The 15,241-nt window shown below is 42.8% G+C and overlaps 1 protein-coding gene across 2 annotated transcripts in view; it reads right to left on the bottom strand.

The window, feature by feature from the left end:
• Positions 1-15,241, bottom strand: part of CREB3L2 (cAMP responsive element binding protein 3 like 2) — a 74,066-nt gene that overhangs the window by 10,594 nt on the left and 48,231 nt on the right. The window contains exons 3-8 of one of the 2 annotated variants that reach the window (XM_063395594.1): positions 13,215-13,381; positions 11,604-11,691; positions 9,671-9,849; positions 8,834-8,980; positions 7,079-7,137; positions 5,885-5,953 (exon numbers count right to left, since the gene is read on the bottom strand). In XM_063395594.1, the coding sequence (XP_063251664.1) occupies positions 5,885-5,953; positions 7,079-7,137; positions 8,834-8,980; positions 9,671-9,849; positions 11,604-11,691; positions 13,215-13,381 (709 nt within the window). Of the gene's footprint in view, positions 1-5,884; positions 5,954-7,078; positions 7,138-8,833; positions 8,981-9,670; positions 9,853-11,603; positions 11,692-13,214; positions 13,382-15,241 lie in introns of both variants that reach the window. The other variant, XM_063395593.1, reaches the window with a different exon arrangement.

Raw genomic sequence — 15,241 nt, 5'->3', positions numbered from 1 at the left:
ACTGGCTAAAAGCTAATTGTAGGACAGACCCAGAGGTGCCTTCACAGCTCAATATATACTGGTCTGTCTATTTTCATAGATTTTTTTAATCATCAATGTTCATTGCTAATTAGGGTTTAATGAATTCAAGGACTTCAGGAATACATTCTGAAATGAGCACAAGGCATTCTCACAGCACAGATTTATCTGGGCCAGCAGGTCCTTCTCAGCTTGTTAAGAAAGGATATCTTGCATGCTCTTGAGAGCATGGCTTACTTGCAACTCAGTATTTAAAGAGGAGAGCAATATGCCTAGTGCAATCCTTTATTCAGTAGTACAGAGACCACAGGCAAATTAAGAGATATAAACAGTGTCCACCACATAAATGAGACCATCCTAATTCCCTGCTCCCTTTGGCACCTCTGCCCAGTTCCTCCTGACACCCACTGCACGGCACAAGGCTCACCAGGCTTGTGCACATCATTTCCTGGCACGGGACACATTGCCCAGTATTCCCACCATGTGCCACCAGCTGTGTTAGACAGCAATGCCCTTTCAACCCCCAACTTTCTGTGCTATTTTGGAAGACTAAATCTTTCCCCCAAGTCAGGCCTGACTCACTGGGCTCGGTGCAGAACAGCTCTGCAGAGTGAGGAGGAAGGAGCTCTCCTCCTCCTCAGCTCGGGGGCTGGCAGCAGCAGCAGCCTTGAAACGCTGATCGTTCTTGCCACTTTTTGTGGAGGCGTCAGTGAGAAAACAGCTAATGGCTGGTGAGGAAATCAACAGAGAAGAGGCAATTCTCCTCATTTTGCTCATCTCTGCCTTTTCATGCTCAATTTAAAAAACCTGTCGGGCAGAGTGGGCCCAGAGAGCTGATTATGAAACAGTCTCTTTGGGAAGTATGATTAGGCAGGTATTCTGAGGTCTCCCATACACAGAGGAAGATTCATTCCCCACCTTATTTACCAAATACCTTCACATAAAATGTCTTTCTTCCCCAAGTCGTTTATCTGTTTGAGCAGAGCTACTGTTTTCTTCTCAACAGACAAGGACTCAGTGTTTGGAGCTGACAGGATACAAGTGCATTTGCAAACTGTGAGCAAGAATCAAGGCAAGAACAAGAAACAAGTTTGATCAGAGATGACATCAGTTTATCCTGCCACTGCCAAAATGGGACACTCCTTGGTGCTTTTATTCTCTGTTTGAACCTGCAATGGTGGAAGACTGGATTCTGAGGCCAAAAGATTCCCATGCAAAAGCTTGTGACTGGGCAGCTGCATGGGTGATCTGGACCAGGAGAGGCAAAAGGAGCAGATCTCTGCCCTGCAGAAAAGGGACTTTCCTAAACTATGATGCTGCCTCTAAATAGCAGTAGAAAGGCCACAAATGCTTTTACATTTTAGTGGAATACACTGCCTATGGCTAAGTCCTAACAGGAAAAAATGCAATCCCAAGACAGCATGCTAAGGGGGTTTGCATCCACAGGGATTATTTTCACTGTGTCTGACACATTTCCCAGGGATATTCAATTAGAGGGTCAATTCCGTAGGAGGTGTGAGCCTGCTTTCACACTTTTCCCTGCCAATGGAAGCACCTCATAGGAAAGCTGTAAAGTGACTGAAGACTCCTGCACTTTCCTCCACATACTGCCAGCAAACTTGGTCTGTCTGTGATGCCTTGGTTTTGGTACATATTCTCATATATTCATCCTCAGAAGAAGCCTTTTCACTACCGAAGTATGGACCAAGCCTTCCCTTCTGCTTCTAGTGATACTTTCATTAAGGAGAGAAAACTTGCCACTACAAAACCACCTGGAAGACCTCCTCAAGTCGGTATTTCTGTTTAAAATCCAACACCGATCCAAACAAACAAAAAACCAACCAAACAAGATATCTTCTAGGGGACACCAAACACTAATCTAAAGTTTTTAAGAGGATTGTTACTGTTGTGTGAGGAACAAAACTGAATTCTGGTAAGGAGAGAGAAAAATTATTCTGTCTTTTAACTCTACACAGAGATTCCTTCTCCGCCTGTCCCATTTGCAGGAAAGCGGACAAATCCCAAAGCAAGATTTTAACTAAAATACCATTTAAATCCACAATTTTCCCTCATTTGAATTACAAAGAAAATCTCCAGCAATTTTTCATAAAAGATGTTTCATCATGAAAACCAATGTCCTGCTGGTCTGAAACTAAGGAGTTACTCCAGGGCTGCCAAGGTTTATGAAATATTGTAAGGGTGGCCTGAAACTACGTGTAAGATATCTCATTGCAACTTAAACCTAAATCCTTTACTCCTTGAAAATAATCTGGTAAAATGACTTTACCAGTCTCAAATGAAAGAACAGCCAAGCAAATCAGAGAAGTCTGGCAGCTTTGGTGTTGATAAACCCTTGGTGGATCAGACTGATGTGCAACTTGATCTTTAGATGACTGGGAGTTGGAGAAATGGAAGAATACCCCATTTTTATTTATAAGGCATTGCCTTTAAGGTGTTTGTTAGTGCAGATCTACACAGATGGCTACTGTTACTCCATGGGTGCAACTCTGGCAGCCACTTGCATTCCTTGTCCACGTGTGACACTCTCAAACACACATGCTCTGGATCCTATGTCTGCCATTTCACCAGGAAAGGGAATCATCAAGATACTTACAAATAGACTCAACAAAAGTGAGAAGCAAAAGCACTTCTTCAACACATCATGCCCAGAACCAGACTTTTCAAAAGTGTCTTTAAGCCCAAACAGACCTGGCTCCCAGGTAGACAACGCTGGTGTCAGAGAATGTTTGCAACCCTCTGGATCACTGGCAGTTTCTGCCTTTGGCCTCGGTGCCAAAATGTGAGTGGGTCAAGCCTTCTTGGTGACTGGGACAACTCAGTCCAATGCCCAGCACCAGCTTCTCACACCCTTTGTTTCTAAGAGAGAAGTGTCCCACACGTTTAGATGCTACTCAAACCACTGCCTCACTTGTGGCTATAAGACAAAACAGACAAGCATGTAACAATGTGCTTCCTTAGTTTTGAGAAAACTGCCTAGGAGGGAACTTGGATGGGTTTCTTTAAGGGATTGAGTCACACAAATTAGGAGAGGTAACATATGCTAGTGTTCTAATACTAAAGCTGACAAAAATGCTACGCTCACCCACTCAGAGTAATGAGAATTAAAAACTCCAGCATCTTGATCCCCAGCCTTCTGCCTTGTCTTTTAAGATGTGTGAATGCCATGGAAGATGCTCCTGGATGTGATTTTTTTGACCACACTCGCACCTTTGACATTACATCTTTTCAGACACAGATTTTCACATTAAGGCTGGCTTTCAAGGGAGAATCTCCTGAATTTTTTCATTTCACTAGAGTAATAAAGGAACACTGTCATCAGAAAAAAATTCTAGGGTTTAGAGCCAGATTTCGAAATGCAAGCAGGGTTTCCCTGAAGTCTTAGGTATGTATTTATGCAAATGCTTTCTATATATAGATTAACATACTCTTAAAATCTGATTGTACATACTGAAAGGAAACTGCTGTTCAACAGTTGTATGTTTTGGAAATTGCCCTTCAGTTCCTCTCGATCCAGCTAGACTACACAAACACAATTGGACTGACAGCAATACACCGCCACGAACTTTTAGGTAAGCAACTATAGCCCAATTTTTCAACAAGGTAAAAATCCAGCTTTGTCTACATCTACACTTGAATGCATAATTTTAACATATAATCATAGCTCTTGTTTTCCTGTTATCTTTCTTCCACTCTTACAGTCTTTCACAATTGAAGAACAGCTCTGATGTTTGTAGATCTACCTTTAGATAATACGTTCAGTAACGTCTTCAGTTTTTACTGAAATGAACATTCAAAGCTGAAGTCAACCAGGGCTCTGCTTTGGGCATATTAAATGAGATATATGTGTGCATAATGCTCTAGGTACTTTGAGAAACAAAGTCCTAAACATATAAATTCAGGGGTCTGACACACCAGACTGACTCTAAATAATTTTGACCACCACTACTCTGAACTTAGATTCCTGACTGTACGCAGGAGATCAAAGTTCCAGCTACAGGATGCTGTGAAGACAAGTTCTGAAACATGTGAACAGTTTCTAGACGTCATGCCAAGGCTCTGTGCAAATACCAATGAGGAAATGAGACATTTTGAATTCTGTAGGATGTGGATAAGGTACATTAAACCAGGGCCAGGAACCATTCTCTGAATGAGACAGTTGCACAATTATACAATAAATAGGAATAGTTGGCTTTTTGGAGTTAAGGTGGAAAACTCTATAAATGGTATGTTACAAAACTGAGGTTTGATGAATGCAGGCACTTTAACAAATTTCTCAGTACTTCACATGTAAGCCTTAGCAGATTTTAGACACAGTTGATATCTAAATAGCCAAAACAGCATTGCCATGAATTACAAGAATTTCTGTGCAGAAGGATGAACATCTGCTTCTCTGCATGAAATTACAGATCAATATCAATGCTATTACAGAGGGAAGGAAACAATGCAACTCATCTCACATGGCCAAAGTATGGAGGATTTGGAGATAATATCACTTACCTAAAAATTTTTAGAGCATTTAGCATGAAAGAATTAAGATAATCAAAGAATAGATAAGATGCTAAAGGTCCTTTCTGAAAGGATGGACAATACCAAGAAAGCTGTTCTCATGAGTGCACCCTCCACAGATCAGAGAAGAAAACAGCTAAATTTATCTTAACTGGGGAGAACAATTCCAGGGTTGATAAGGTGTTGTTCCCAAGAGGATAATCTACAGCTGCACCTTTTCTTAAGAGAAGTTGGCTTCAGTACCTTCTGGGACAGATTCTGGGTGAGACATCCCTTCTCCACACCTACAGAATAGTTCCTGGTTCTTTTGTCAAACCCTGGCGGACAACATAAGAGGCACAGCAGTGGCTTGGCTCTCTTCAAGCAAGCAGCAGATGTCTTTATGCATGAACAGTGTGTGGGAGACACTCTCCAGCAAGTCACAGTGCTACAGGGTCTGGCTTCATGAAATTACAGATTGGATCCAGAGATTAGAAACAACACATGCCACTCAATTAGCAATGCACTGGCTGCCAGATCAGCTCTAGGGCCATTTTCCATGATCGTGGGTCTTATCTTCAGAACCCAGCCTCCTCCCACACTTCAGTGTCACCATCATGTTCCTTGGTAATATTCAACCATCACTGCAAATGCCTCTAACTGGGAACTGTTGAGAGTGGGCTCATCTAGTACCTACTCACTGGAATTTGCCACACAGAGCATAAGCCAGGATTGACACTGCACACTCTCAGCTAACATCCAATTAAAAGCTGAGCTATCCAACATTTTCTGCCATGTGTCCCTTGAAAAAGCCACCACTGAGTCACCCATTTCTTCAGAAACAAAGAAGCAAGAAGATGATTTTACCTTCCACATTTAGGAAATTCTGGGGTGTCAGATAGTTAGAAGGTGCACAATAATTGCAAGGGCATCTAGTAGTGCATAAGGAACTAGTAATGACTCTTGAGTTTCAGCACTGTAATTTCTGCAAGTGTCATGTCTCAAGTTAAGGCTTCCTGGCAAAATTTCACTAAATAAAGACACAATTGGGAGAGCTGGACTGTAGGGGGTTTTTTTGTTTTGTTTTTTATTAGTAATTACATTCTCTTGAGCAGTGGAAGAACTCAGAGAAGAGTGTTAAAAGGTTTCTCCAGCACACCACAGGCTGGGGAGGCAGTTTAAGACATGACATCAAAACCCCTATGCTTTACATCCCACTGCAGTCACAATAACTGGCCTTCCTCTGACATGAACCCCATCAGACACAGCTGTTGTTCACATTATCTCTTAACCTCCAGATTTTCCCTTTTCATGGTAATTTCGTGCTACCAAGTTTTGTTTGATGATCTCCATACCTTACCTGTTAGTGTTCTCCAGGACTTCAACCTTCTTACGCAGCTCACTGTTCTCATTTGAGCAGGTCTCAACTCTGGAGACAGCACGATGAAAGAGAAATATAAAAACATCAGTTATTTATTCAAGTGATGGTAAAAACAGCTAAACTTGCTTTCACCGAGAACTCTATGACCTTGCCTACATTTAAAGAAACATTACTCCAATGAACTGCAGTCATAGTATTTAATCATATGTCATAGTGTGAAACACATAGCAAAAGTTGCATTAACTGTCTGGCAAATGCCATGCTTCTGAAATCAGCCTCAAATTTCAAGTTTATGAGGGCTAATAAGCCACAAGATTAAAGACAGTGCTTAAGACTGCCCCAATATACTATCCATTTCCAAACCATCCCTGGAAATCCCCAGACTGAAGGAGATTGTCATGTAACGTGTAACAGGTCCAAGTAAAATATGTGACTCCTAAGAAGAGAAACAGGATCATCCTGAATAACTTCAAGAAGAAAACAGGGAAAAGGAAATAGCCTTGGTATCTGGAATGCATGAGGTGGAATTTCAGAAAAGTAACTCTGAGGAAGTGAGACAGATCTATAAAGAGACAAGAAAAAAATGGAAATTACATCAAAGATATAACCGAAGATGGTACAAGGGTTTTAACAGGACCATCTGGTGAATTGCATAAGAGTAATACTAGAATATTCATCTCCTGGAAGAAAGATTAATTTGGGATATAAATCACGAGCTGGAGGTTTGGCTCTGGCTCGGTAAGGGAAGTTGATGGGTCACATGTTATTTTCCTGAATCCTGCTTATTTTCCCAGGCAGTCCTGACTCACCCGCTTCCTATTTCTGTTTTCATCTGCACTAGAAAACAGAATATACTCACTCTGGATCCATCTTTCCCTGAACACTGTCTGTCCACTAGGCCAACACAGTTGCCTGAGGCGAACGCCAATACAGCTGGGTCTTGCCTAATTTAAGGTGTGAAGTGTTTGTGGGCACGTTAGCGACCTGCTGCAGGCAGGCAGAGTCCTGACCCCGACAAGCAGCTGCCAGGAGCAGGGCCTTTTCTCAGTCACTGCCACGAGATGGCATCTGGCACTCTGTGCATGGAACTGTCCCAGCAGACACAGCTGGATCCCTTCCCAGTGCCACAAATCGTGCTATTGCCTGCTTGAAATAGGAAGGAGGCTGGCTTACTTTTTTTCCAGACTGTCCATGTATTCTTTCTTTTTTCTTCTGCTTTCCTGGGCAGAGATCTAAGAAAAAAGGAGGAAAAACACCAAATATTTGCATAGCAAACAAAAGCATCAGAGACAAATTAATGAACTGCTAAAAAGTCCCAATGTTATTAGAGTCAAGCCTCCGTCTTGTTCTCATTTCTATTTCTGGCAAGCAAAGCACTGACTTAATCTATTTCCACATTCTGAGGCAAGGCTCCTCCTTTCAATCACACAAAAAATGATCATCCCCTGCTAACCTTAAAAAGTAAATCAGATTCATCTGGAGAGAATATCTTAGGACAAATACCAAAAGATGATCCCAGGATGATGCATCTGGGAGAGAAAAAGCCCACGGATGTATTAGAAAGCAGCTCTGCAGACAAGGACATGGTGTCCCAATGAACAAGTCAAACATCTGTCAGCAGCCTGCCCCTGCTGGAAAAGCAGCCAACCAAACGTGGGTCTGCATCAATGACGTTGTAGTTAGCAGGTCCAGAGGAGTGGTTCAGTGGTTCTTCCCCCTCTGTTCAGTGGCTGCAAAACCACAGCTGAGTACAGCAATGCAGTCCATGGCTCAGAAATAAATCCTCTGGATGTATAGAAGCAGGCCCAGAGGCAGATCTCTGCTATAATAAGCATGCCAGAGAACATGACATTTCAGGAAAGACAGAAAAGGCTGGGCTTTTTCAGACTGAAGAAGAGAAGGCCAAGGAGGGAATCCTACTGCTGTCTTCAACTATCTCTTGCAGCAAAGATGATGTCAGAGCTCTCAGAGGCACACAGCAAAATTGCAAGAGGCATCATATATAAGCTGCAGCAAAGGAAATTCCAATCACACATTAGGGACTCTATTTATTTGTTTTTACGAGAGTGGCTTAACACGGAAACATGTGCCCAGAGACACAGGGGACACATCACCCTCTGGGGCAGTAAAACATGACTGGACAAGACCCTGAACATCCTTAAGCTAACCCTGCTTTCTAAGCCAGGGCTTTGACTAAAGGACCTCCAGATTTCCCCTACATATAAAAGATTCTGATTCTATGTAAGCGGTACATGAAATGCACAAGATCATTTCAGAAAATTTTGAAAAAACACATTATAAGAGCAAATTCCAATTTAGTGTGTTCAAATTTACACCTCTATCTGCAAAATCAGTAGCAGAATATAGTAACCATGAAAGATGTGCTAAAATCATCTAAAACAAGTAAGCTAGTCAGGTCTAAAAAAAATTGCATTATTCCCTATCACAATCTTCCCCATGTCAGAAGGAAAAAAAAAAAAAAAAACTTGTAGGATATTTGACATCTTTGGTACCAACTTTACAAGTCACTGAATTCAGTGATCAAAAGCCTAGTGCACTGAAATACACATCATATTTTAAAACAGGAAAGAGAAAAGAACACCTTCCTCCCCATGCAAAGAACACAGAGCTCTTTGCCTCCCATAAAGGTAGGATTGTACTGATTTTTAAATGGAGCCAAGCCACAGCAACTTGATACCCTGCCTGCCAAATACTCTATTGTTAATGGGGTCAGGTAAATACCTACTCTGAGGCACACTCACACTGACAGACAATTTGATGGATGTGTTTAGTAACAAAGAAAACCATTTTGTTAAAAGACAACTTAGAGCATTCAGAAGTACCACAGACCATTACTGCAGAATTCTGCAGTATTTTTTAAAACTAAGGACAAGTAGGAACCACTCAGCAAAGCTGACTAACATTTACCTTGTTTTTTATTTTCCTGCGGATTTTCTTTAGAACTTTCTCCTCTGCTTTTGTCAGGGGCAGTTTGGTAGGGATTGGGTAGCCCTCTGCTATCAGCGTCCTCTTCTCCTCCTCTGTCAGGATGAGCGGGCCTGTCCCCTGTAATTTCTTCAAAGGTCATAGAAATGAAATAAAACAGTAAGTGCACAGAGTCCTAGAAGAAAAGGTTGTCAGGGAGGAGAGGCAGCAGGTCTCCCACTTCAGTGAGGACTAGGCCTGCCAGAACAGCCTCCTGCAACTGGGAATGTGTGGAAGACCTTTCAGGTAACTTCCATTCAGAGTTTGAACAGGATTTGGGACAGGATTCCCTCAAAGCAGCTGTTCTTGGCCCAGCTCTGTACACATTGAGGCCAACAGTAAAACCACCCTTGGCTCAAACAGAGAAAGACACATGTGAGAAACACTACTGAAAATCCCTCCCTAAAGATCAGCACTTGCTAATGACATGACAAGAGGATAGATGAAGATCTACCAGAGACAGGTCAACCCAGCAGGGCTGGGCCCTAAGGCAAAACACAGCCCGTGATGGGATAAACCTAACACCACCAGTGAACCCTGTCCCAATGTAGAGGAGAGGCACACTCTGTTCCCTGTGGGAACAGAACTGACCAGTGAGCAAGAATTACTGGATCTGCAGTTTGTGACCAGAGATGAATTCATCGAAACAACAACAGAAGGTTAGCAAATCTCTGTCAAAACCAGTAACTAGGAAAGTTTAAAAACAAAAAAACAAAAAAAGCAAAAAAGAAACCCAACAACACCCAGAGATAAATGGTGCAGAAAGCGAGCTCAACTTACATGTGGTGCAGTCAGGAGAGGGGAGTTGGAGAGCACTGAGGCTGTGCGCGACGCAACCTTAGGCGTGGCCTGGAGCTGGACTGGGCTGGGAGGAGGGAGCGACCGAGCTGGGCTCTGCCCTCCTTCAGAGTCACTGCCGTGGCTGCTCGGAGGGGTGGGAGGCAAATGCAGGGGATCCACTGCTGAATGGCAAGAGACAGAAAGCAACACAAGGGGTTAAGGTGTCAATTTAAATTGCCACTACAGACGCCACCACCACGAAGTTTCCAAGACTCGGAGTCTCTGCTAAAAAATGGATCAAGCAAAAGTGGCAACTTGGAAGAGGTTCGGAGCATGCAGGTCTCCAAAGAAGGAATGAAATGCAGCAGCTATCTTTAGGTTTGACAGACAAAACAGGGCTCTGTGCATATGTTCCAGTCACTTCTACCTACACTTCAGCTCCTTCTTCAAATGCTTTGAGGTTCATGTATAATGTAAAGTACAAGCTCCCTGCTCCTGAGAAACCACATGAACAGAGGGGCTCTGAGCCAGCATACTTTCTCTCCAAAAACAATAGTATTTTCTAACTTTGCCATGGATTAAACAATTTGCCAGTATTTGCAGGGGAAGGGATCACATCCAAGGAGTTACATGATCAGGAAGAAGAGAAAGGCCTCCTAAGGACATGATTTGGCACAGCTGAGAAGTGCATGACAACCGAGTGACAGCAAAGGCTTCAATGCACTGGTGGAGCAGGAGCAGCAGAGGCAGCCACCACAGGAACCTCTCTCACACTGTCTATCCAGGGCCATGAGATAACCTCAACTGCAGCCAAAAGAACCTGCTCCAGAATTGTCAAAGTGCTGCTTAGGACTAAATGGGCCTGGACCAAGAGAAACGGGGCATGTCTTATCTACTCTTGTTAAATAGACAATTCAGCAGATGCTCAAAACAGCCATAACTAAGTCACTTTTTATCTGACCCAAATTTACAGCAATTGAATTTTGAAGTGTGAAGATAGAGGGCTAATTTGCCACCTTCCACTTCTGTTATGCTTTGCAAATTTGAATTGAAAAGATCGAATGGGTGGTGAGGGAGGATGGAAGAAAAATAGTAATAAAAAAAATCTATAATACTCTTTTTGTCTCACATGTTAGTTCTTGCAGTTGCCAGAAGAAGAAACATTTGAAAAACAGAAAGGCCCTTAATCCCATAAAGTGAGCGAACAAATCTACACCTGGCTTGAGATACAGCCTCCCTTTAACCACCTGCTACAACATTTGCTTCTCTTCCTAGAGCAGTACGACTTACCCACAGAAATTAATTCACTAACAGAATATCAAGTGTTTCTAACTGCAGTTATCAAAATGCAGTTATCTGCTCAGATTTCACACCAAATATTTGGCTCTTTCAAAGTTTTCTTGGCTTTAATTGTGTTTAGCTTTCAGGGTAGGGATCTTTGCTCCTCCTTCCATATTTGAGTGTAGTACAAAGAGATAATGATTGCTCTTAAAACTAACATGCTACAAACAGATTCACCTAACTTTTATTTTCATATAAACTCACATCCTGCTTTTGCATCAGAGGTTAACAATAAAGTTTCTTATATCTTAACTCTCCTCAAATTGATTTCTTTTCTATCCTAAATAATCCTGTACATGAATAATTCAAGCTCACTTCAGTACAATTGTTAATACCCTACAGAGAAAAAAGGATAATTTTCTTTGTGATGAAAAATGGAGGGGAGGGGAAAGAAAAAGAAAAAAAAAAAACTCACATAAATGCTCATAGAGACTCTGGCTCTTCAATAGCCTGAGCTGAATCCCTATAAAATAGCTTCAGCCTAAAAACTAACATGGTGAATGAGAAATCCAAATATTTTATCAGGGTAAAGCACATTTATTGTTCTTTCTGGACATCTACCCCTGTATTTTCATTCGGTATTTAAACAGACCTTCCTTAGAAGAGAGGTTCAGGAACTGATCCACTTCATGGGGCTCCAATTTAATCTCTGGAAGAACTTTCTGGGCCAGTGGTTTCATCTAGAAAAGAGAAATTAACAGCATGAAAACGTGGAGTACACATCTTAAAAATCTTAATAGAAGGACACAAGGATTACTTCTCCATAAATGGAGAAGTTTCCTCTCTTCCTGCTCTGCCACAGACAAAGCTTTAACTGCTTCACACAGTTTGCTAAAGCAGGTTACAGAGAATACTGCCCTGACTAGTCCCACTATGGCTTTTCTTACTACTATATTTAGCTAAAATAAAAGATTACGCCTCAGAGATGACATTTCAGACTGAAAGCTAACGTGTAACCCACTCAAATTACTTCTCTTAGCAACAGAGCTGCTGCTAGGATTTGCTGGACTGCACAGTCTGTTTGAGCAAGGACAGAAGCACCCCTGGGAGTCAGGGAGAGCCTCTTAAGGGCCATTGTCATCTGGGAGCAAGAGCAAGGTGCCAGTCACTGAGCACCTTGGGGTTTTGGGGCCCAAGTTCCTTTCACAGTGCTGAGGAGGAGGAAAAGAGACAGTCACTGCTGACTGGAGTTTGGAAGACACCTGGCTGGCCCCACTGCCAGGGCGGGGCACCAGGCTGCCAAGCTGTTGCCCAGAGCCTGTCTGTGTGCTGCAGTCCCAGGCCTGAGGAAGCCACTCTGGCACACCAGCAGGTTAACTGCAGCCAAAATCTCTCTCAATAACCTGTGGAACTGATCCATGCAATAGCAATGAGCCACCAGCAAGTCCCAACACTCTGCAAATCACGGCACCCCAAGCTACAGCAGGACCATGTCCTGGGAACAGCACATTCAAGCTAGGAGAAAATTATGGGAAACTTGTGCTTTTTTCAGTTTCTCATAAAATAATTTCTGTTGCACATATTTCTCATCCACATCCAAGTGGAAACATTTATTTTCAGCATATATCAATTCTCTCCAGCCTGGACTGACATTGCATCCTGGGGGCAGTCAACAGCCATGCTTCTTCCCCCACTGGCTGGGGACCCTGGTGAGCCACCAGCTGCTGCAGTTCTTTCTCCTTAGCCCAACCACAGCCAAACTAAGCTCTTTGGAATGCCCACTGGCTGCTCCAGCTGTGGTCAGAAAAGCATCACAAAGCTCTTTGTGAGGCTGGTTGGTCTGGAAGCAGCAGCAGCTTGAAATGTCAAAGCTTCACGTATCTGGCAGAAGTAACTTTGCAGGCAAATAGGGAAACTCTCCAATCAGCCCAAACAAGGAGTCTTGTTCTGCTTAGGAGAAGGCACAGCAGCATTAAAGCAAGTTCTTATGAAAGACACTTAGCTTGTCATAGGCTAATGGATTAGTCAGTTCCACTGGTTCATTAGAAACTATTCAAATATTTCTACAAACCCAAGAGCCCCAGGTTTTGGGGCTAGCATAGAAGACAAAGTTGTATGTCCAACCATTAAGAGCTAAAGGTGCAGACAAGCGTTTTGAAAGACAAGCTCTTACAGCAATAGTGGGACACTAGCAAACATTAAAAATGCAGCCTTAGGAGAACCTGCAGCTAGTTGTGCACAGAGAACAGAGAGTCTGCAGTACCAGAGCATCTGTCTGTAGTTCAGGCTGTTCCCCCTCCAGCGACGTGGCTGTGACGGTGAGACTGACTGAGGGAGCCAGGCCTGATGTCTCACACAGCCCTGGCTCAGTCTTTATTGCAGCTGGAGTAAACTCTGTAGCCAGACACCATTCCTCATTTTCCAGGTCACCTGCCAGGGAAGGAAATTGGACACCACATGTTTAGATCAGAAACAGAAAGACTACAAATGAAAATAATGTCATTCCTCCTCCAGAGAAGGGAAACAAACACAGAAGACATTTTAGTCTATCAACAAAACTCTGCCCTTACTATTCAGCCCTCAGTCAATGCAGATAATCATGCCATTTCAGGGCTGTAACCTAATCCTAGCCCCAGGATACACAGAGGAGCAGCGAGGAAAGACACAGCACTAATCACTGTGCATTGCTGAAAGCTGCTAATGTGTAGCAGAACAAGACTAAACAAGCCACTGGGTAAAGCAGCCAGGGAGCCGTGTCCTAAACAGGCTAATGCCTGCTGCCTCAGTTTTATTCCTCCTTCTAGAGATAGCCTTTAGCCAGACTTCTGCTTCTTCTATTGCCTGCAGTCAGCAAATAGCTCAACTGGTGGAATTATACTTTTAAAAACAAAGTATTTGTCACACTCTAACTTCTTATTTTTTTCCCCAAGGATTCATTTAGTACGCACAAAAGGATATGCACAGGATATAGGCTTTGATGATTTCACAGGAGCACAGTGCTATGGTGATCATGTTAATTCCCTCCACAGAGCCTCTGGGAGGTTACAGCACAGAATGTGTATTATACCTGGGAGCAATGAAAGGTGCATCATGTGTCGGCAGAATGATTCCCTAACTCCACTTATTGAAAGCTCACTAGCCAAGAGAAAGCCATGCAACTTTTTTCTAGACAAAGCTGAAGGGTTTGCCCAGCATTGCCAGGAAGTGGAAGAAGGTCAGCATGGTAAGTTTAGCTCCCCGTTTCCATCCCATTTCCACTGACTGTTTGACTTGCTGGAAAAAGACTTATTTGCCTAGGTCTGAAGTATAATTTTGTACCAAACACTTGGAAAGACTCAACCTTTGAAACAATTCCACAAGGCTACTAACAACCTCTTTTAAAAATATAAAATAATCAAATGCCTTTTTGGCAATTGCAATTCTGCCTTAGAAGACCTCCTATTCCATCTGAAAGACTTCAGTCTTTCCTCTTGCAGGAGAATATCCTATACCAGGTGCAATACATCTCTCTGTCATGACTGAGCAGTAGTTGTGAGAGGCATATCCATTAAACAGAGCAGCTGGAATCTGAAAGCAAACATCCATAAAAGAAAAAAGAGTGCTGATCTTTCTTTCAAAGCTTTCTACTGCCTTCAAACAGATTCTTTACTGCATATACGAATTTAAAACAGAGAGAGTAATACGTACACTGTAGGGCTGGTAAAAGCAACAGAGCTTTGAATTAACTGCACACTGCACAAACATCCTGGGAGGCAGCCTTGGGGCTGTGGCCGTGCCACCAGCATTCTGCAGGGCTGCACAATACCCCTCATTCACAGCTGAGTGTGTCAAGCTGGTGAGATGTCAACAGAGCTCAGCTGCAAACAGGTAACAAAAACAAGAGTGAGCTTACAGCCTGCGTGCTGCTGTGTGCCCTTGCTATTAGGACCACACACACACAGAGCACACAGGCACTGGGGCAGAAGCTGGGTGCCTGGAAGAAGGGAGAAGAATGTACATCTCCAGTGCTAGTAATTACTTTGTGGTGGGACCTAACCTCCACCACTGGCAGGGAAGGAGGTAATTTTGAGTAAAGACACACCAAGGAATTAAAAATGAAAAATATGTGTCCTGTAATCAAAAGCTCAAGAACAGTAAGGCCAGCAGCTCTGCCAGATTTAACTGCAGAGCAAGGGCTAAACACCATATTTAAGCTTCTGGAGAGCTTACTCCCAAAGCTTCCTGGGAAATGCAAAAATGAAAAAAATAGAAGTTTTTATGGAAAAAAAATAGGTAGGCTTGTCTAAATAT

This window comes from Prinia subflava, chromosome 4, assembly GCF_021018805.1.
Source record: "Prinia subflava isolate CZ2003 ecotype Zambia chromosome 4, Cam_Psub_1.2, whole genome shotgun sequence".
Lineage (NCBI taxonomy): Eukaryota > Metazoa > Chordata > Aves > Passeriformes > Cisticolidae > Prinia > Prinia subflava.
Note: the sequence above shows the minus strand (reverse complement) of the source record. Positions and strands in the feature narration are given on the sequence as shown.